Source organism: Dermacentor andersoni, chromosome 2, assembly GCF_023375885.2.
Source record: "Dermacentor andersoni chromosome 2, qqDerAnde1_hic_scaffold, whole genome shotgun sequence".
In the NCBI taxonomy this organism is placed as follows: Eukaryota; Metazoa; Arthropoda; class Arachnida; order Ixodida; family Ixodidae; genus Dermacentor; species Dermacentor andersoni.
The window spans coordinates 224,651,833-224,673,357 of record NC_092815.1 but is presented as its reverse complement, the minus strand read 5'-3'; the positions used below and the strand labels follow the sequence as shown (position 1 = coordinate 224,673,357).

General features: G+C 47.5%; 1 protein-coding gene across 2 annotated transcripts in view; it reads left to right on the top strand.

The window, feature by feature from the left end:
• Atg16 (Autophagy-related 16) overlaps positions 1–21,525 on the top strand; it is a 313,574-nt gene that overhangs the window by 72,125 nt on the left and 219,924 nt on the right. For both annotated transcript variants that reach the window (XM_050186603.3, XM_050186604.3), the window contains exon 4: positions 3,273–3,346. In XM_050186603.3, the coding sequence (XP_050042560.1) occupies positions 3,273–3,346 (74 nt within the window). The remainder of the gene's footprint in view (positions 1–3,272; positions 3,347–21,525) is intronic.

The following is a 21,525-nucleotide window of genomic DNA, read 5'->3' as shown; positions in this document are numbered from 1 at the left end:
TCTAGAAAATTTTCTTCAGGGATCAGACAGATTTCGTGAAATGATACTAAGCTGAAAGAGTCAATTGATTCATGGACACCTACAAAAGCTTGTCATGTGGTATAAAATAAAATAATTTCTTAATGTCCACAGACACCTCTAAACTAAGTTCAGTGAAAGGTCATATGTACACCAGAAATGAAGATGATGTTCATCGCATTCAGTTAACCCTTTGACTGCCATATTCTTTTTTTCCTGACTTCACCTCAGCACCCGCTGGGTTTTCTTTGCATATGTTGATTCAGTGAACATTTGATGCTACATAGAAGCTGGTTTTCTGTTATCACCATCTCTACATATTTGTGAACAGTTCATAGATTTCTTCATCTGTGATTTCTTCGTCTTCATCTGACCATGGCTGCTCATCTGATCTTAAGCCCTGGCCATTTCATTTTAATTATTTTCATTTGAGTGTGTAACAGACATGATTGTTGGTTTCTTCTGATTCAGAATTCATTAGCAGTTCTTAAAACTCTTTGTCTGTAAAAGTGCAGATAGACTTGCCTCATTGGTTTGCCATGTCTGCTCTAACTATATAGAGCACTGATATATTTGCTCTACCGGCAGTAAGAAGTTAAACTTACAAGCACAGATGGCACAACAGGTATGTAATGTTTTCTGCACAAGTTGAGGCAGGGAGTGCTGAAAACATGTAGAAAATACAGTGAACTCGCATTAAGATGAACTCAGTTAAGCCAAATTCTCGCATAAATGAACAACATGGGAACATTTGTCTGGTTTTCCATAGACTCAATGGCAAAAAAATCTGCTTAAGGTGAACCGCCTCAGACGTACTCTTTGGTTAAAACGAACATGCGGAGTGACCACCACCGCTGCTGATTCTGGAGGCTAGGTTGCTTCGATGCCCTGCGCCTGGGGGCATCAAGGCACCCTACTGGAGGCCTGCAGCACACATCGCCCATGACAGAGGCGAAAAGACGAGGAAACAAGAAAAGTTACGATGCGTTTCACTTTTTCAACGCGTGTAACGCGCAAGCGTATGGGTGCTACACAGAGCACATGACGCTATCGGCCCATGGTGTAGCTGGTCAGGCTGTACTGTCCACATCATCGCAGATCGTATTCAAGGCAAGGCACACATGCAGCTGCATAAGCGGCAGCCTCTGGAGTAGAACGCCCTCTTGTAAACATTTGCTTACTAACTAAATTGACAAGCATGGCTTCAGCGCGCACAGGCAAACACATCATATTCGATGACCATGGACGCTGGCTGGAGGAATCGCGGTAGCAACACCGAGTGAAGTGACCTTCGTGCTGTCTATTGCTTCAACGCAAACTGAGCGGCAAGACCACATTGCACGCAAAGCTATGAGCCATCGGCCCACCTAGACTATGCCCCTAAAGCAGTTCGTTTTCAAGATAAAGCGCACACCACAGCGCACGCGGCCGAAGTACAATGCCTCCCTCCATCCCTTCCCCCGGCGCCATGCATGCAACGGAAGACCGCATGCTTCCTGCTCTCTTTGCCCCCTTGCGCACGTGAGATTGAGCCACCATTGTTGGCTCACCATTGAACGTTTTCACTTGCATGCACAGCATGTGGCACGTGAGCACTGTGTTATCACGAGACAAACCCGGTACATCTGTATTGCAAACGAAACCTGTAGCAACTGCCAGAGGAGGTCAACCCAGCGCGCCTCTGCCTACCTTCCTCCTCTGCCATGCTTTGCCTCATTTCTTCTTCCCCACTTCACTCAATGTCACCTAGACTGTCCTCTAAGTTGCGTTGCTTAGCTTTGCTGTGTGCTCAGCGCACTCCTTCATACTTTCACTGCTGGGAGCCTGCACTGATGACCTGTAAAGTTACAGATGCCTGCTTGAACTCCCTAGTGAACTTTTTCCAGGAGCACGAAGGCACAGAAGCATTTTTAAGGTCATTAGGTAAGATGACATCATTTGTAGCTGCGCGCCGATTTGCACAGAAGCGACAAACATCCGTCATGGACTGAATGAAACCAAGCAAGAGTACCACTTAAAGACAGTTTTTCGCTAAGTTCAGCTAAATAAATGCTTCTTATGTCATTTTTCCCCCATTGTAAGTCTATTTCATTTACCATTTTGGAGTAAGATATTTGGATGCACCTGGTCATGTTGCCATTATTCTTCTGATAAGACGAACAAATTTTCATGGTCCCGTTGAGTTCGTCTTAAAGGGAGTCTACTGTATACCAGGAAGTGGTAGTAAAGTAGTTTTGTGTTTAAGTCTGATTTCCCACTCGGCCCTGCTTTTATACTCATGGATTGAGGTGCAGCTTTGTACATATGGTGCTTTGCAAGTGCCTGAGCAAAATGGTTATTTTGTTCATAACTGGTAAGTTGCTGCTTCACCCCCAACACCCTTGTCAAATATTCTGTGTGCCTCTGAGTGAGCTCGTCAACACCTGCACTATAGAAATAGGCTACTTGTTGCTGGGCTAGTTGGTTCATAATTTGTTATGGTGAAAAAAAAGATGCGAGAGTAATGAAGGGGTGGACAGGAAAGAATGTCTCTCTGGTGCGGTCATTCCCCTCATTATTTTCCCTTCTTGTTTCACTGCAAGAAATAGGCTGTTTTGCTCTTTGGTGTTTGCAACCAGATTTTAAGCTAGGGCATCACAGATTCAACTTTTTGCGCTTTCATCTGTGGCATGTTGCTACTTCTACATGCAGGTTTCTCGTGCATACTGAGAGTCTGTGCACACTTGCAATAGTACAGTGCAGTAGTATTCTGAAGCAGACCAGTCTGCAATTAAAGAAGCACAAAAGACCATTGGTTGTACTATGGAATGAGCCTACATTTTTTAAACATATTTGTTGTGAGCTGTCAGCATGCAGAGGGTCTGGACACATCACTACATATGACCTCTGGCTCATGTTGTGGCCTTGCACATTGTAACATGCAGAAATAAATGAAGAATACATACCACTCAAATTTTTCTTCTGCATCATTCAAGAAAACACTTCTAACCTTTTCCTGCCTACTTTGTGTGGAAAGAGAGAAATTGTCATTATGTGTGCATGTTGCAATTGGAGAAGCCTGCACTAGTTCTTCTGCCTGTTGGCAACTGGAATACCCTACAAACAATGATACCAAGTGCAGTAGTATTGCAGATGTTCAGGGAATACAAAGCAACAGCAAAGTTGCTAGATGCAGGTCGCTGTGCAGAGTCTTGACTGCTGTTCATGTAACAAGGTGGTGCCTAATGAGTTTATCTTTTTCTTTGGCTCAACAGCACTCGCAACAGTTAATTGATGCCAAGAACAGCTTGGAAGAAAAAGAGCGGCAACTGCACCAGAAGGACACAAGGTAAGAGCATGTTTTTCTTTTTATTGCAATAGCAATTATATTGTAGGAAGACACAGATGAAAAGCTATATACAAGTATATTTACAAGCGAATACGCCGCACTTGGCCAAGAGGCAACAGCCCACGCTAGCCTCTAATCGTCGTCATTGTCTTCTCACTGCTCGCCTCTTCGTCATTGGGATACTGTTCCGTAGCAATATGGACACTTCAGGTGCATTTCTGCCATCGGCATGAGGTCCCGTAGAAAGTACAAGGGTGATAAAATCATCGCCACACCCCGTACGCTGTATGTGCAAGTGAAAGCGTGCGATGGTGAGCCGGCGATTGCGGCTTAATCTCGCACACGTGAAAGAGGGAAGTGGGGAGGAAGTGCGCTGTCTTCCATCGTGCGCAAGGCTGTGGGAAGAGGGTAGAGATGGTGGGCAGGGGGCTGCGTTCTACTCAGGGCAGCCCAGGCGGCCGCATGCATGCACCTAGGCCACCGCATCTTGAGAGCCATCTGCAACAGCCGCCGTGCTTTCGGTGTTAATGCGAGACACAGCGTAAAGGTCAATTCGCTCACTGCTGCAGCAGCGCTTCCTCACTCCAGCGTTTTGACAGCAAATTTCTGCAGTCATTGAGTGAGATGTGTTCGTGTTTGCTTTTGCGCGTGTTACACTATGCTTCTTAATTTACTTAGTACAGTGCAGTCCACTTATAATGATCTGAAGAACAATAGAAAATCCAATCGTTATAACAGATCATCGCTATATGTGGACTGCCGTAAAGAAAAGCTGCTGAACACACCTTTGTAGCTCCGAAACCAAATTTGTCACTTGCACTACACAATAGGCATTGCATAAAGTAGACTGAAAAATAAAATGTTTATTTATACGTCTAAGCAGTGTATCGAAGCGTTAAACACACTGAAATATTCAGAAATGTGCACTTGCTTTCGTGGGAGCTTTAAGTTCGCAACTGCAGTGTGCATTGCGTCCAGCTGCTGTGAAAACCCTAGCGGCAATAATTTAGCATGCATGAAATCAGTTAGTGACTCGATTGACGGCAGTGCACTTTGCGTGAACATCAAGGTTGGTGTCAAAGACGAGTCATTCCCAATCTCATCGCCTCCTTGGCCCAGCGCTGCCATCTGTCACAACAATGATTGCGCCATTGGAGATCTCTTCGCACAACAAGGCAGCATTCGGAAACTCCTCCATCAAAGCAACACCTGTTTTATCGTCAGTGCATCGTCAGTGCATTTATGTTCAAAAGGGTTAGGTTGCATCTATCATGAAGTCACTCTGTGCTGCTAGTGGGTATGTTTCTGGAAGTGTTGATAAGCGACTTTCTATTGTCATTCCACGAGTAGCGGACGCCGTCTACTATCAGGGTGTCAAAGCTCAGTCGAACCTTGTTCGCCTTCTTCCTAAGCTCAACTGAAATATCCCACAAAGCTTTGCGAATCTGGCACACACAGAAAGAAAAATCCTCACTGATATGGGTATCTGACCCTTTTAATTTAAAAGCATTCCTTAGAAGTCTTCACTCTGAAATCAAGCAACTTAAGTATGATAGGTCTTACCTTCCCCTTTTTTTTTGTGCACCGAGCCTGTGCCAGCGCTCAACACAGGTGCATTCCATTTTTAATTTCGTGGAAAAAAGCTTCAGCACAGTGGTAAGTAGTTGCTCAGGGGATTTAGTCAACGGCTCAGGCAGGCCATAGATAATTAAGTTGTTCCGACGTGATCGGTTTCCTAAATCGACATTTTTTTCTGTCCAGTAGTTTGATGGCTTTCCTAAGGTCGTCGACTGTTTCTTCTAAAGTATGCACACGGTGGTCGACATTAGCGGTGGCCGACGCCCACGCTTCTATCTTCGAGATCCTATCTTCAAATGCATCAATTTTAGCGGTCAGACTTACTAAGTCTTTGCTTATTCGGGTTTGCCCCTCTAGCAGTTCCGTGAGCATACGTTCAGTTTTTGTATCTGGGCCAGAGTTTGATTCTACATGACCTGACATAATTAGCAAGATTCTCAAGGAATGTAACAAACAAAAAAAGGTACACAAAAGGCACTCTGGGTCCGGCAGCAGCAGCAAACAACGATCGTCACTTCTGAAGCAATGTACACGGTGTCTATTGCTTACCTGCAAGATGAAGCAAGCAAAGTTCAAACAGCCGTTCGCCATGCCGCTACCGGAACCACTGAAGAGCAGAAGCCGCGAGTCTGGCTTTATATCATCCTGTGACCACGTGAGCATTCCAGCAGTAATCGGCCATCCCCAATTTGACCAGCACCGATGAAGATCGTCGTTGTCGATAATCAGGTTCTCATGTGATACGAAATCACACGTGCCGTTGAAGGTGGAATCCAAGTTCAGACGTGCCGGAATGCCGCGCAGTCGACAAACGGAAAGAGCATAGTCCTCCGGATAGTGGTGGCCTACGCAAGCAGAGATCTGCAAGATGAAGCAAGCTAAGTTCAGACAGCCGTTCGCCATGCCGCTACCGGACCCACTATGGTACAACAACAATGGTAGAAGTTTGGCCAAGGGCACATTGGGCAACATCGAAAGAGTCGCGAAACTGGTAGAGCAGCTGGAGAAGAGCAGAGCATTCAAATTGTGACAGTCCGTCTGCGATCGACGAATCGAATAGGTCGGCAGCTGGTACATCAGAAGGATTAAGAGCACTGACGACGTTGAGGTCGCGTCGAGCTAAATTTTGCTGCATGGAAAAAATTTGGCCGATATCAATGGGTTGTACGCATCCAAGGGATTCACCTTTCAGCAGTTTGTTGGGATACGGAAGACGATTTGTGAGGCAGAGAGCGCTTGTTCCATTCGAAATAGAGAGGGTCGAATAAGGCAAATGAAGTGGCTTCCGACTTAGAAGGAGGCGTGATGGTTCAAAGAATGCAGCTTCATCACATATGCTGTTGCAGAACACGGGGAGCAAAACAGCTGCTGTCGGCGGAATTTCTGTGTCTTCTGTTACGACTATATTGTGTGCGGCTCGATGATCAGGGTTGTAGGACTGGTCACACAACGGGAAAAGCTCAAGTTCAGATCTGGCACAATCAATAACGGCGTGATTATACGAGAGAAAGTCCCAGCCAAGTATGATGTCGTGCGAGCAGGATGAAAGGACTATAAAGTCAACAATGTAGTGCTCTTTAGCGATAATCAGTCGAGCAGTGCAGGCAGCTATAGGCCGAACAGGGTCTCTATTCGCTGTACGTAAAGGCATCATCTCAAGAGCCGTGGTCACCTTCCGAAGCTTGCGGCAAAGTGTGGCGTCTATAACGGAAACGGCAGCACCGGTATCGACAAGAGCATATGCACGGGTGCCTTCCACAAAATTGGCAGAGGCTTAGCTTGGTTAAGCCTAATGGATTGCGAAAGCAAGTATGCCATACTGACCATTTTTCCAATTCATGAGCCTGCGGATCTGTACAATTGGGTATGCGGGGAGACAGCAATCGTTCGGCTACAGGATTCAACCGCGGCAAACCCTCTGGCATAGGCGGATATTTCTACCCATTAGACACACTGTACAGTGGAATCTTTTCTTCTCTGAGACTGGCTTTACACGTGTTACACACCACTTCACTCGCTAACGTTTGCTCATCCCACTCTGGGTAAGCCCTCCTCAAAGTAGGGAACATAAGTTCGCTTACCGGTGTAAGTTTGTCCTTGTGCCACAACCGTTCACACACAGAACACACACAGCCAAAGGGATTGTTTGTAAAGCGTCTGTGAAATTCACGAGTTGCGGGCTCACACTCCTTGACTCTTCTCGCATGCTCTTCACATCGTTGAAGTGCAATGTCCCCCTCCGGTTGAACCACACCAGCCTTGGCTAGAGATTTCTCTCGTTGCTTCTTCAATCATTGAGCTTTCGCTTCGGGTGATTCTTCCGCTTGGCGCTTTCTCCTCGACTCGTTATGCTTCGCTTTCCTAGCAGCATCTCGCTCTCTTTCCCTGGCGAGGTGTTGCTCTCTCTGTTCAGGCGTTTCTTCAGCACGTCGTTGTCTTCTGTTCAGGTTGTAGAGTTCCATACTGCTCACCGAACGTGTAGATGCAGTCTCGTCGCCATTTAAAGCATCTATAAGGCTTGCTGTCGAACGATCAGGTGTCGCCAAAGTCGCGTCAGCATTGAGAGCATGCATGATACTTGTAGATGCACCCAGATCAAGAGATGTTGAACGCATTCGCCTGGCTGCATCATATGCACGCCGTTTAGCTAAACGTTGTTCCCGCTCTTCATCCGTTTCTTCCGCACGCCGCCGCTTCTTAGCTGCAGCACATCGTCGCAGCTTCACCTTATACACATCATCCGACATACCGTGGAGGATTCGCTGGGACGACTGCGACGAGCCGAGTGGGGGGGCCGCTTTTCCACAGCTGGCATGACGTCACGTAGGGCGAGCACCTCCCCCACGGCAGCGGCGCGTGGAGGATTCACTGGGACGATCGCGACGAGCCGAGTTGGGGGGGCCGCTTTTCCACAGCTGGTATGACGTCATACATAGGTCACGCTAAAGGTCAATGGTAGATTCTCCGGACGACGGCCAAGAGCGGAAATCTCGAGCAGTATTGCTTTCGCAATAAAAACTTCGACAATATTCGACGGCAAGATTTGTGGACTTGAGCATTTCGACAGCTCAGTTCTTGCCTCACGAACTGCGGGGGCTAGTTTCCCTCATTTTCAGGGGCTGGTCAACGACGCATGGGTGACAAGGAGCGGCAACGGGGTGAAGGTGAGCGACGAGACGTGGGTGGCGGATAGTCACGTGAAGACGTGCTTGTTTGGGGACCCGAACTTTCATAACGAGAGCGGGGACGATCCATGTAGTTCGGTGAACAGGCGTCTGAGTATCCTGGCGCGCGATGGCGGCAGAATCGGGTGATATGACCAGGGCCACCCCATGCAAAACAGATCGGTCGGTTGTTGCGCGTTCACCAGAGATTGGCAGTGATGGGAGCAGCCCATGCCACGGACGGCTGAACCGGTGCTGCAGCATACAACACACCATGGGGCGGTGAGGGCTGTTGAAGCTGCTGCCGCTTTACTACCTCAGCATAACTAAGAGGCGCGGCGACAGGTTGCTGCTGAATGGGCACCAGCATGGCCTCATAAATCTGCTCTTGAATGACGTGTTGAAGCATGGGAGCCAACGGGATTGGTCACTGCAATTGCTGCTGCTATGGGAGCTCCTGACGCTGCGCAAACGGCGGAAGAGACAACTGACGGGCCACCTCCTCACGCACAAATTCTTTCATTTGTGCGAGAAGGTATGACTGGTCAGGCATGATGTCCATTGCAGCGAGTGGTTGATTGTACGTCTGAGACGAATGTCGGGTGAGAGCCCGCTGCCTTCTCAATTCGTCATAGCTGTGGCACAGGGTTACCACTTCAGACACAGTGCCAGGAGACTTCGCAAGAAGCATTTGAAAGACATCGTCGTCGACGCCCTTCATAATATGCTGTATTTTGGCACTTTCGCTCATGGAGGCATCGGCGCGCCTGCAGAGATCGATTATGTCCTCAATATAGGCGGTAAAGGTTTCATTCGGTTCCTGTGCCCGTGTGCGCAGCCGTTGCTCGGTGCGTAACTTCCACGCGGCAGGGCGACCGAAAATGGCAGATATTGCCTCTTTAAAAGTGGACCAGTTCTCAAATTCCGATTCGTGGTTCGTGTACCACAGCTTCACCACGCCAGCCAGGTAAAAGTTCGTGGTACTCAACTTAGCAGCGTCATCCCACCTGTTGGGTCCACTAACTTTTTCGTAGGACGACAGCCAGTCCTTGACGTCCTGGTCTTCCAACCCGAAAATACCGGGGGGTCTCGCTGGCGAACTGGGCCGAGGCAAACGGCAGCCGGGTGAGGTGGCGGCGGTTGGACTGCGTCAGCTTGCATGGTCGAGTGCAGCGTGTGGGATTGGAGTTCCAGGGTGCCGGTGATGTGCGTACCCAGCACGATCCACCAAATGTAAGGAGGTTTATTGGACGAGTCGAACAAACGGGCGGTAGCTCCGAACAGTACGCAGGGAGAACAAGATGGTGGTGTTCGAGCGCCGATCTCGTGCCCTCCGCTCTTGATGATGATCGGGATGTCATTCTCTTTCTTTCTTCATTACAATAGGAAGGATGCCGCTGTGCATGCATTTCCTTTTCTTTTTTTGTTTTTCGGAGATGCGTGAAAACTAATTGCCTCTGGTTGGCGTTAAGATGAAGATTGACGGATGTTTGTCACAGGTTTTGGTTTTTTGACGGGCACACAACCACACAGTTTTCTTGAGTGCACTCACCTACGTAGTTTGATTACGCTATGGATGTAAATATTAGTGTGGGAGCAGGAACATTTGAGAGTTGCGAAATATTCTTGTGTTCACATTTTCTAAGCCTTGAACTATGTGTATAACAATGCATCAAATTTTTAATTCTTATAAGTTTATTTCCTTTTTTTTTATAGTTGTTACTCATGAATAAACAGTACATATATACCAATGCAAAATATTTTTTTCTCAATTTACGGTCACCCTAGAAAAATTATGGTAATTTTTTTGAAAATAGGTCCCTCAGAAGAACTAGAATCTGCCATAAAAAAATCGACCCTGGGCAGTCACATGTGGTGAGAAAAATGACCCTGAAAGGGTTAAATTTACTGGTATGCGGTTTGATATATGGGTTCTTTTGCTTTACCTGATTTGATATTCTGTTCAGTATGCACACAACCCTAGCTGTTATATCTCTGGTAGTAGGCATGGCACAATTTGATACATGCAGACATTGTTGCTAGACTAACACACTGGCATTGGCTAGCGTTGGCATGCTGCACACGAGCACCCATGCATGTTTACAACACTTGGAGCCAGAGGGCTGGACATCACACCAAGAAAGTAAAGAATTTGATTGCAGCTGCTTGTTTTTTGTCAACAGTGGTTTGTGCATGGCCAACCTGTCTAGACATTAAGCCTCTTCAAAGGGAAGAAAAGCACAGGAAATCATGCTTGGGTTTCCTTGTTGAAAATTGGTGACTTTAATGCTAGTCAGGCATAGTGAAGTGTACATGGATTCAGAACGAAAAGATTATGACTTGGAATAATAAGTGAAGTTTGTGAATCACAGCCTCCAAAATCAGCATTGAAACGTAAGCTGCACATGAATAATGTTGTCAGTGTAGCAGCCTTTCATGGAGGGTTCTTGGGGTTGTCTGCTGTCAAGTTTCATTTTGCACACACACATTCTGTGTTGGCACTGTTGATATGCTTCTGATAACTTTCTACTGACATATCAGTTTGAACTCTGGCAACTCGTGAGTCACCTGTTGCTGCTGCTTGTTCCTCTTTTATCTTTTGCGCCTTTTTCCAGATTCATTTTTCAAGCTACAGTCCTCACAGACTTTTGGCTGTCTACTTGATGTGTAGTTCATAGTAGCATCTTTGGATTGCATAGTATGGCTCTTTAAGTTGTGTTGGCTTGAGCAGCTGTAGTGCGCACATCAATGTCTGTGTCATCATAACACAAGCTGATTCGTGGGATGCAATCTTCACCCGCTATGGCGATCTCTCATGCATGCTTCTGTCTTTAGGGATGCTTAATATTGTCTTTACCTGAGCCATAGCCACTGTTTCTATTTGGTACAAAACACTTCTTACTTACAGTCCATCTCCACCAGGCATTGTTGCCACCTGAGCGACAAATCTCTCCAACTCAGTCTCTTTGCCATTTCCCATTTGTTGTGAATCAAACGGACGATGATAGAGTGTAGAATGGCCAAGCAAACATTGTAAATATAACTTGTCATCTCGCATACTGTATAGTCATAGTCGCACACTGTCTGCTGGAGAAAATCACGCACCCCGTTACGATTGGCCAGCGAGGGTAGTGACTTTCTAGCCTCTCCTAGCCCACTGCGAGGAATCGCTTCGTGAAGCCAACAGTGTGTCTCCCTCGGACAGACTACCGACACTGCAAGGCAAGACCAGTTTGGCGGACCGAGTGTTGTTAGCTGGCTTGCTGTCGCCTTCACGGACGAATTGGAGCAAGGAAACTCCAGGAAAAGGGTGTTTACGGCATTCCCCCATGGACTCCGATAATCATCATGGTCATTTGACAGACGTGGCAGTTAACTGCGGAGTCAGCTCAGGAACCAAAACATGCCAGCTTGAGTCAAGCATCACAACCCCTGTCTCTGAGGCCCCACTCCTTTCGATGTGTTCAGCGAAACAAAATTTCAAGAGTGAGTGTGTGAACCCTCACCCTCAAAGGTGGGTCCTTTGATGACTCTGGACACTCCGACTGGACGAATGTTGGACGGCAGTTTCCCTGAGGATATAGGGAGGACAGAGAGGATTATAAGCAGCCGTTTTCGGCTCCTCAGTGCTTAATTTTCAGTAATGCTAGACTGATGAAATGTAGCGTTCTCTACTCTTCATGTAAATATTGTAATTAAACCCAATACTCCTCATTCTCTATGAGAGCGTGTTGCTCCTTTCAACAACGTCCTTAGTGTGGATGAGTCGGACAACAGCATGCGCCAGCTACCCCTTTTTACATGCCCGACCCCAATTGCAACCCGTACAGTCGAAAGCATCGTAATCATTTACAGCTCCCCAGTGACTTGAGTGTTTACATAGGAGAACTGAACTATAGGAGAATAGTTAAATGAATGACTGCTTTTATTTCTTTCAGTATGTATGATTCAGATCTAATAATCAAAGCATTCAGATTTCTGGCCTTTTCAGCCACCTCTGTGTTTGCACATAATGCTGTCTTTTGCAGAACGTGTCTCTCTATAGGGGTTACGACATTAATGGAACACCTGTTCTTACATATCGTCTGAAGTGGTTCATTTGTGAGGCCTTTTGTTACATTTGTACACAATTGTGTCAAAGGTAACATATGTAAACATACAGAAAAATGACACACAGCTGGAACAGCTGTTGCAAAGAACTCATATAAGACAAGTGGTACCTCCCCACTCACCTCACTTCGTCGTACATACCTCACTGTATAGTCAAAATATTTCACTTTTTTCCTTACTGAAGGTTCACTGATAGCTACACTGTGTCATGATCAAGGGCTACAGCTTGAGCATTTAAAACGACAGATAAAATTTTTGTAAAGGCTGTATAGATTGCAGCATAGCACAAACATCCAAAGCATCCCAAGCTATGTCTGGTGCACAACAGTTGGGCACGTGGGTGTATGGCAGTAAACTAGGTGAAGCAGAAATGCTCCTAAGCCATCATGATGGCAGCCACCATAGAGTGAAGTAAAAAATGAGTTTTTGTGGAAGCTAAGGGTCATTAAGAAATTTATTGGAAGTCACGGGAAGTTGCAGCACCTCCCGAGCAGTGCTAGGCAGGGTACACATACCTTTGTGATTGTTTAGGACTTGTTTTGGCTTCCGTACTTGTATGGTGCTAACATTCAAAGGGCTAAAGCAGAGTGATCGAGTTTCTATTGCTTGGCTTTGCCGTTGGCTGGGGTTGTCTTGATTACCAACTTGGCACTCAATGAAGTGGTAGTCTTGTAACTGAATAACTTACAGCTGTTATGAGAATTTTATTGCCGGGAAAGCTAGACACAACAGAGAGCAACGCCTAACTGACCTGATCTATCCAAACTTTACTGCAAGGTGTGAGGTTATTGCTCTCTCTTGTGCTCACTTTTGCAAGTCTTGCTTAATTGCAACTTGAGAATTGCTTTTTCCACTCACAAGCAGTCCATTGTCACCATGAATGCCTAGGAATGACCAGAAAGACCTTATCTAGCACATCCTTCATGTCTAACGCATCCTCTGGGTTTGTTTTTTGCTTTTTTTCTGGCCCCTGGCACCATTAGTTTCACATGTGCTACTGGTAAGAAGGCCTTACCAGTAAACTAAACACTATTGTTAACAGCTACTTCTTCATCAATCAGCACACATGAAGTTATTATGACCATCCAACCCATCCCCCCCCCCTTTTGCATCGTGCCTTTTGCAGTGCACCTTTTGTATCGGGCCTGTGATAATGGCACTACACCACTGGTATTGTCATCACCTACGTATTCAGTCAACTCTGGCCAGCGATGCCAAATAAATATGTGATGCCAGCTGTGTGACACAGAGACCTGTGTGTTTATCAAAACTTTCAATTGGCAGTCAATGTGGCAGCCCATAGACACACTACAACCACCATTTCGGGGGCCATAACAAGTGCACATTGGTGAAACACCTAAGTGCTCAGAATTAGCCTCTCCCATTACGCACAATTCTTGCCCTTCACATATCGGTTGTGTGGCCGCAGCTAGGAAGAGCAGTTCAAGACAACACCACGTGTACATTACGGGATGGGTAGGCGCACCAACCTGCCTACATTCCATAAATCAGCAGCATCAAAAACATTGCTCGAATCATCATGAATAGCTTCTTAATCATGGGGTAGGTAGGAGGCAGCCTGCAATTCCCGTCAAAATACCAGTTAAGTGTGCCATTTGTGTTTAAGCACAACAAATATGGACTTGCTGCTGGCTGTGTTTCTTCGTGGCATTATAGCCTCTTCAGATCCAGCTTCCTCAACGAAAGCACTTTATGAAATGGATTCATCTTGTCACTGGACTATTGCTACGGGTCTGGTACACTGCACAACTAGTGCTTTCTTCTCTCTTCTTAACCCATTTCATTCGCATTAGCATTGCATGGCACGTACCAATTGTCCAGCTTCCTGCAACCCACTTGATGATAGTGCTGCATCAGCAGCTTCCTATTATTTTCTTTGGTCAACATGCTCTGCTGAAGTTGCATATCATATTGACCACAAATAAAAACGGGGACAGTGGAAGAGAACACAGAAACGACACGGGCGGTAACTTTCAACTGGTTTATTCACGATAACCCGTGGCAGTATATAGACAATTAGAACATGCACAGAATGCAGCAAACAAGAACATTCGTCAGCCTAGTGGGGCAACCAATTATAAAAAAATAAAAACAACAATCTATCTCCGATTGAAACAACCTTATGGAAGTATCACTAACACAGTCTTGGCCTTTCTTTTTTATGTGATATGCCTCCATAAGTCCGTGCCCAGTCTGGTCCTGGCTTCTCCTCAGAATCTTTATCTCCTTGAAAAGTGATGCACAGGGGCAGGCATTGCAGTGCGCATGCAAGTGCGCCAATTCATCTTTCGTTGAAGTTGTGTATGAAGTTGTGTCTCGGTCCACTGCTTTCTGGTGAAACACTCCACTTGATGAGGGGCACAGTGAAAACAAACAAATTCAAATTGCTTTTTGCCTTCACTACCCACCACAGTCACCTTTTTCATGCGCCTCTTACACCTTGTATACATTGCTATGCATGTCCTCACACTCCTAGACCAGGGTGTCTACTAACCTGGAAAACGGGGAAAACCGGGAATTCTCAGGGAATTTGAATAGTCTGGAAATACTCAGGGAGAACTCAGGGAATTTGTGCTTCTATCAGGGAAAATTAGCTGTAACTTCATTGAAAGGGAACGAAAGTTGTGTTAATGCTGACTCCAGTAACAGGAATTGCAACGAATCGTCATTGACGCCGTGTCGTCGGCACGACGTATTGCCAGAGTAGTTAACGACCGATTTTCCAGACGCCCAATTTATCGGACATGCCCGATAATTCGCACGGCTTTGCGGTGCCACCACGTACTCCATATAGTCAGTGTATATTGCCCTGACTGCAGGCCTGAAATGGCAATAATCAAAGCCACCACTACCGCCGTTTTATCTCGCCGCCTCGAACCATGCAGATCTGCTGGCGGCCGTAGCCACCACCGCGGCAACGTTAGGTCTAGCTGCTTCTATGTTCGCTATTAAGCTTATTGCCGTGCGGTGCGGTGTCTTTTCATTGAAAGAATTCGCCGCTGTCAGCAATGGCACCGACTCCGCCTTTGTAATCCTCGCGAATAGCTTACAGCGCGTTGCGTAATGACAGTGTCCGAAAATTAGCTTCGCCTCGGTACAGCAATGTTACGCGGTGAAGCATAACAAGTGTGGGAAGGGGCAATTGTCACAGGACACAGTATGTGTACACACGTTCACCCCCGTCTCCTGCCACAGTATGAGCACCGATATGCCTAATAAGTGTACTGGCAGGCCTTAAGAGCTTTTTCGGACGTGTCTGTTGCAATTTTAGCCCTTAAGGGCAGATAAGAGATGCATTCCTTTTTTTCGGACTGCCCGATTTTTCGGATGTTCTTGCGGCCCCTAGGGAGTCCGAAAAATGGGACGTTGACTGTACAACTGACGAAGAGGATACTTCAAATGATCCAGGGAGTGAACACATGGCAGAAGGAGGATGAGAACAGGAAGGACCGACGTACTGAGGAATTAACAGGAAAGGAAGCGTGCCGCCGCCTCTTTGAAGGAGCTTGAGCTCAAAAAACAAAGCGTTGACTGATGCCGAGATGCAGGTGTCCCTTATCCAAACCAAAATAAGCTCTTTAAAGCAGTGAAACCCAACACTGAGATGTTGTGTACGGGCTGAGAGTATGTCAGGGCAGTTGAGGTTGACTTCCCAGCTGCTGAGAGAGAATCTTAGTTGTGACAAAGTTCAGGCTTCATACCGATGAGCTTGCTATCAGTTGATAGAAATAGCTCATATTCAAAAATATTTACTTATGTATGCATCTCCTTACAATTCGTATTTGAATATGTTCGACCCAATTTGCAATGTATTTTATCATTTCTTTCGCTGTGCATTTTACTAACACCTTCCTTCTGTTTTCTTTTTAAATAAAATAGATTTTACTCCTTACTCTTCAAACTGGATTAAGTCATTTTTTTGTTTCAACATGCATACTACAGCATCGGGCAACATGGTGTCAGCATGTCTTGACATAAAACAGAGTTCAGGCTCATTCATGGAATTTCGCAAAGGCTATCAGGGAAAACCTGGAAAACTCAGGGAACTTGGAAATGTGAACTTGGTAGACACCCTGTAGACAAATGCTGTCATGTGTCAGGTCATGTAATGAGTGAGCTGGTTGACGCAACTCTTTGAGAACATATATGTGAATGTGGCTGGTGCACTGTCATAATCTTCACCCTAATTTGTCCGGGGCAGTTTTTTTATGATGTCAACCATGCAAGCATTCTGTGATGGGGTGGCCACGGCGGCCACATTTCGTTGGGGGCGAAATGCGAAAACACCCGTGTACTTAGATTTACGTGCATGTTAAAGAACCCCAGGGGGTTGAAATTTCCGGAGTCCTCCACTACGGCGTGCCTCATAATCAGAAAGTGGTTTTCGCAAGTAAAACCCCATATTGTAATTTTTAATTCTGTGATGCGGCACACTTCAAGTGTATGCAAATACACTTGGGTGCTTTGTAGGCTTTAATTAGCTGTATGCAGACGGAAAAATTGCTGACTTATTTTGGCACCCCGTTGGAGAAATATAGTCCAAATATGTTTCATTATTAAAAGAGATATACAGTCGAATCCCGATATGACGAATCATGCGAGACCGCCGAAAGTCGTCATTATTCTTAAAGGTCGTATAGTCAAAGCTACAAAATTAGCCATTCCGCCCATCAATCCACCAGTTCACAAGTTGTTACCGTTTGAGCGATCAACGAAAACATTACTGTTGGCTCTCAGCCTGTGCTGTTGCTATGTTCCATAGATTCCGCTTCCATGCACCACAGAAGCACCATATTGTTGCAGGAAGAAAGCAGGCCCACGAATGTAAAATAACGTACATTTACAACTGGCGTATATGGCGTTCAGGCAACTGCCAGACTTCGTCTTTGTCTAGTCCAATTCAACTTCTTCGTTCTCTTCACCGTAACATCACCCTCCCGGTGGAGTAGCTCCGTCCCGGTGCAAGTTATAGAGCCTCACTTAATGGGGGGACATAGGGCTTAAGCCTGGCGACGTGAACAACATCGCTGGTGACGTTGCGATGCACTGAAGGGTGACCAACTGGGGCGATCTCGTATGTCACGTAGGACAGTTGGCATAAGATCTGGTACGGACCAGAATACCGGTAAAGTAGTTTTTCCGACAAGCCGACGTGACGTGAAGGCGTCCAGAGAAGGACAAGAGAACCAGGTGAAAAATGGTAGTCTCGGTGCCGAAGGTCGTAGCGTCGCTTTTGAGAAGCTTGCGAGACTGTGAGGCGATGACGGGCGACATCTCGGGCCTGGGCGGCTAAGTCGATAGCATCGCGAGCATAACCAGGGCTGGGTGATTGTACTGCGGAAGGTAGCAACGTGTCGAAGGACAAGGTGGGGCCGCGGCCATACAACAGGTAAAATGGTGAAAACCCTGCAGTGTCGTGACGGGACGAGTTGTATGCGAAAGTGATGTATGGCAAAGCGACGTCCCAGTCGCGGTGATCGTCGGAAACGCACATGGCGAGCATTTCAGTGAGTGTGCGGTTGAGTCGCTGGTGAGGCCGTTCGTTTGAGCGTGGTACGCGGTAGCAATCTGGTGTTCTGTAGAGCAGGAGCGGAGTAGGTCATCGACGATCTTCGATAAAAAGTAGCGGCCGCGATCCGTCAGCAACTGGCGAGGGGCGCCGTGGTGCAGGATGACGTCGTATAGTAAGAAGTCGGCGACATCTGTAGCACAGCTGGTTGGTAGCGCTCGTGCGATGGCATATCTCGTGGCATAATCGGTTGCTACAGCAATCCATTTGTTTCCTTTGATGGAAATTGGAAAGGGGCCAAGCAGGTCTAGGCCCACACAAAAGAAAGGCTCTGTGGGGATATCAATTGGTTGAAGCAAACCAGTGGGAGGCGTAGCAGGCATCTTCCGGCGCTGACACAGGTCGCAAGAAGCGACATAACGGCGCACAGAGCGATAAATGCCGGGCCAGAAGAAGCGGCGCCGCAGGCGGTCGTATGTACGGGTGATGCCCAGATGTCCAGTAGTAGGAGCGTCGTGAAGTTGCTGGAGCACGGCTAGTCGAAGGTGCTTGGGAACGACTAGGAGCTCGGGGCCGTCAGGACGAACGCTACGACGGTATAAAGTTCCATCGCGCAAGGTGAACATGCGGAGGGATGGGTCATTGGGCGAGGAGCTTAGGCGTTCCATAAGTGTTCGAATAAGAGGATCTTTGCGCTGCTCGTCGCCAATATGGAGGAAGCCGGAGATGGATAGAACACTGATGTCCGAGTCTGCATCGGTATCGTCCGGTTGATCCACGGGATTGCGGGACAGGCAGTTAGCGTCTTTATGCAGGCACCCTGACTTATACATGATAGAAGATGTATATGCCTGTAGACGCAATGCCCAACGTGCAAGTCGTCCAGTTGGGTCCTTCAAAGAGGAGAGCCAGCAGAGGGCGTGATGATCGGTTACGACGCAGAAGCTCCGACCGAAAAGGTACGGCCGGAATTTTGCGACCGCCCATACGAGCGCGAGACATTCTCTCACAGTAATGGAGTAATTTCGCTCGGGCGTGGAAAGAAGGCGGCTAGCATAAGCGATGACACGGTCTTGGCCCTGTTGACGCTGAGCGAGGACAGCGCCGATGCCATGACCACTCGCGTCAGTTCGTGCTTCAGTGGGCGCAGAAGGGTCAAAGTGTGACAGAATTGGAGAAGTTGTAAGCCGCTCAATCAGAGTGGAAAAGGCTTTCTCCTGCAGAGGTCCCCAAGAGAAAGAGACGTCTTTCTTAAGAAGGTCAGTAAGAGAGTGAGCGATGTCGGCAAAATTTTTCACACATTGCCGGAAATAAGAGCATAAGCCCAGAAAACTACGGACATCGTTTGTTGAACAAGGTACAGGAAAATTTCGCACGGTGTGAACTTTCTGTGGATCAGATTGGATTCCGGCGGCGTTTACGAGATGGCCTAGCATGTTAATTTCACGGCGACCGAAATGGCACTTGGAGGAGTTTAGCTGAAGGCCAGCCCTGCGAAACACGGGGAGGGGAGTAAGGTTGTGAGGCACCGCAGGTGGCTCTCAAAGTTCGGCGAAAACACAGTCACATCGTCGAGGTAACAGAGGCATGTAGACCACTTCAAGCCGCGCAAGAGAGAGTCCATCATGCGCTCGAATGTAGCTGGTGCATTGCATAATCCAAACGGCATTACTTTAAATTGGTACAGACCGTCCGGTGTGACGAAGGCGGTTTTCTCGCGGTCCATCTCATCGACGCTAATCTGCCAATAGCCGGAGGGGAGGTCAATTGATGAAAAGTATTGGGATCCGTGAAGGCAGTCAAGAGCATCATCAATGCGTGGCAGGGGATAAACATCCTTCTTTGTTATCCTGTTGAGGTGACGGTAGTCAACGCATAAGTGCCACAAGTTGTCTTTTTTCTTTACTAAGACAACCGGTGATGCTCACGGGCTACTGGAAGGTTCAATGTTGCCTTTGTCCATCATCCTGTCTAGTTTTTTCTGTATGATGGCCCTTTCTGTTGTGAAGACACAATATGACCGCCTATGAATGGGGCTGGCGTCACCGGTGTTGATGCGATGCATAACAACAGATGTCTGGCCAAGTGGACGGTCGTCCAAATCAAAGACATCCCGAAAAGATGACAGGAGGTGATGAAGAGCTGTTGTTTGCTCGGAAGGAAGGTCAGGGGCGATCATTTTAGAAACATCGTCCGCAGGCGTCGAGTACGGAGGAGTGGGTGACAAAGGTCCGTTGGTACTGACGAAGGATTCAGAGGTCAAAGAAGAAATCTCAAATTCTTCCAAAGGAGTGATATACGCTATGGCAATACCGTGTGGCAGCACATGCGACGAAAATCCAAAATTGAGAATGGGCACGCGAGCGCAGTTTTCGCGGATCCGGATTAAGGTGCTCGGTAGGGCAATATTGCGCGACAAAACCACGTCAGTAAGCGGCGACAAGACATACTTGCCATCAGATACGGGAGGACAGGGCGTCAGGAGGACATTTGTAGTCGCCTGTGGAGACAGCCTTGCAAACTCAGCAGAACATAAGCGGTGTGAAACACAAGTTGTTGCGTCGGCAGGAAGCGGCAGATCCAACTGTACAACACCTGTGGAGCAGTCAATTTGGGCAGAGTGTTTCGAAAGGAAGTCGAGGCTGAGAATTAGGTCGTGTGGACAGTGTTCAAGGACAATAAATAGAACAACGGCATAATGGCCCCCAATGGTCACATGTGCTGTGCACATTCCAAGGACAGGTGAAGTACTCCCATCGGCGACTTGCACAGTGCACGGTACAGCGGGTGTCAGAACCTTTTTGAGCCTTCGGCGGAGAGCAGCGCTTATAACTGAAAGCTGCGCTCCTGTGTCAATGAGAGATCTAACAGGAACGCCATCAACTTCAATGTCCACTAGGTTTCCACATGTAGGCAAGGTCAACAGAGGATTTGTGGGCTGGGTCGGAGTTGCAGCTTCACCTCCGGGAGCTGCACCGCCTAGTTTCCCAAAGTGAAGCGACCGGTTGCAGAAGGGGACAAAGAGCGGTGAACGAGAGGCGAACGGGACCTACGACCTTGCGGAGACGGGGAGCGGCTGGATCTTGGTGGAGCACTGTCGGCGTTGATGTTCCTAGTCGGCGTATAGGGCAAGAAAGTATGATTGTCTGGTACTTGGCGGTAGTGACTCGGAGACGACCACTGAGGAGGCGATGACCAATGGTTGCAGCAATGACGGGCGATGTGTCCAATACCGGAACAATTAAAACGGATAGGTTTATCATCCGCTGTGCGCCAGTCAGCTGGGTTGCGGCAGCGGACAGTGTCTGGGAGCGAGCGGCCGGAGAAATCTGATAGGTGTTTGTATGGCAGACCGAGCAGAGAGATGGAATGCCCAAACTTGCTATTTCCTCCCGAACGACCGCTTGTATAAGGGAGATAGGGGGCACGCTTTCCCGACAGTCAGAACGAACTGGAGCCGGAGCCATGGCCTCAAGCTCACGGCGAACGATGCACGTGATTTCTTCCGGTCCTGTGGGCTGAACGAAGCGTGGCGGGTCTTCGCAAGAAGATGTCGCGGCGGTATTGGGCAATCGGTCGAAAGTTTGAGCGACGCGGCAGCCCTTCGCTTGTTCGAAGCGCCGGCACTCCTTTATAATTGCATCCACAGTGGCACAATCCTTGCACATCAGGAGATTGAAGGCATCATCTGCAATACCTTTCAATATGTGACTAATCTTGTCTGCCTCAGTCATGTTGTTATCAGCCTTGCGACAGAGGGCCAGCACATCCTGTATGTAGACGACATAGGATTCTGT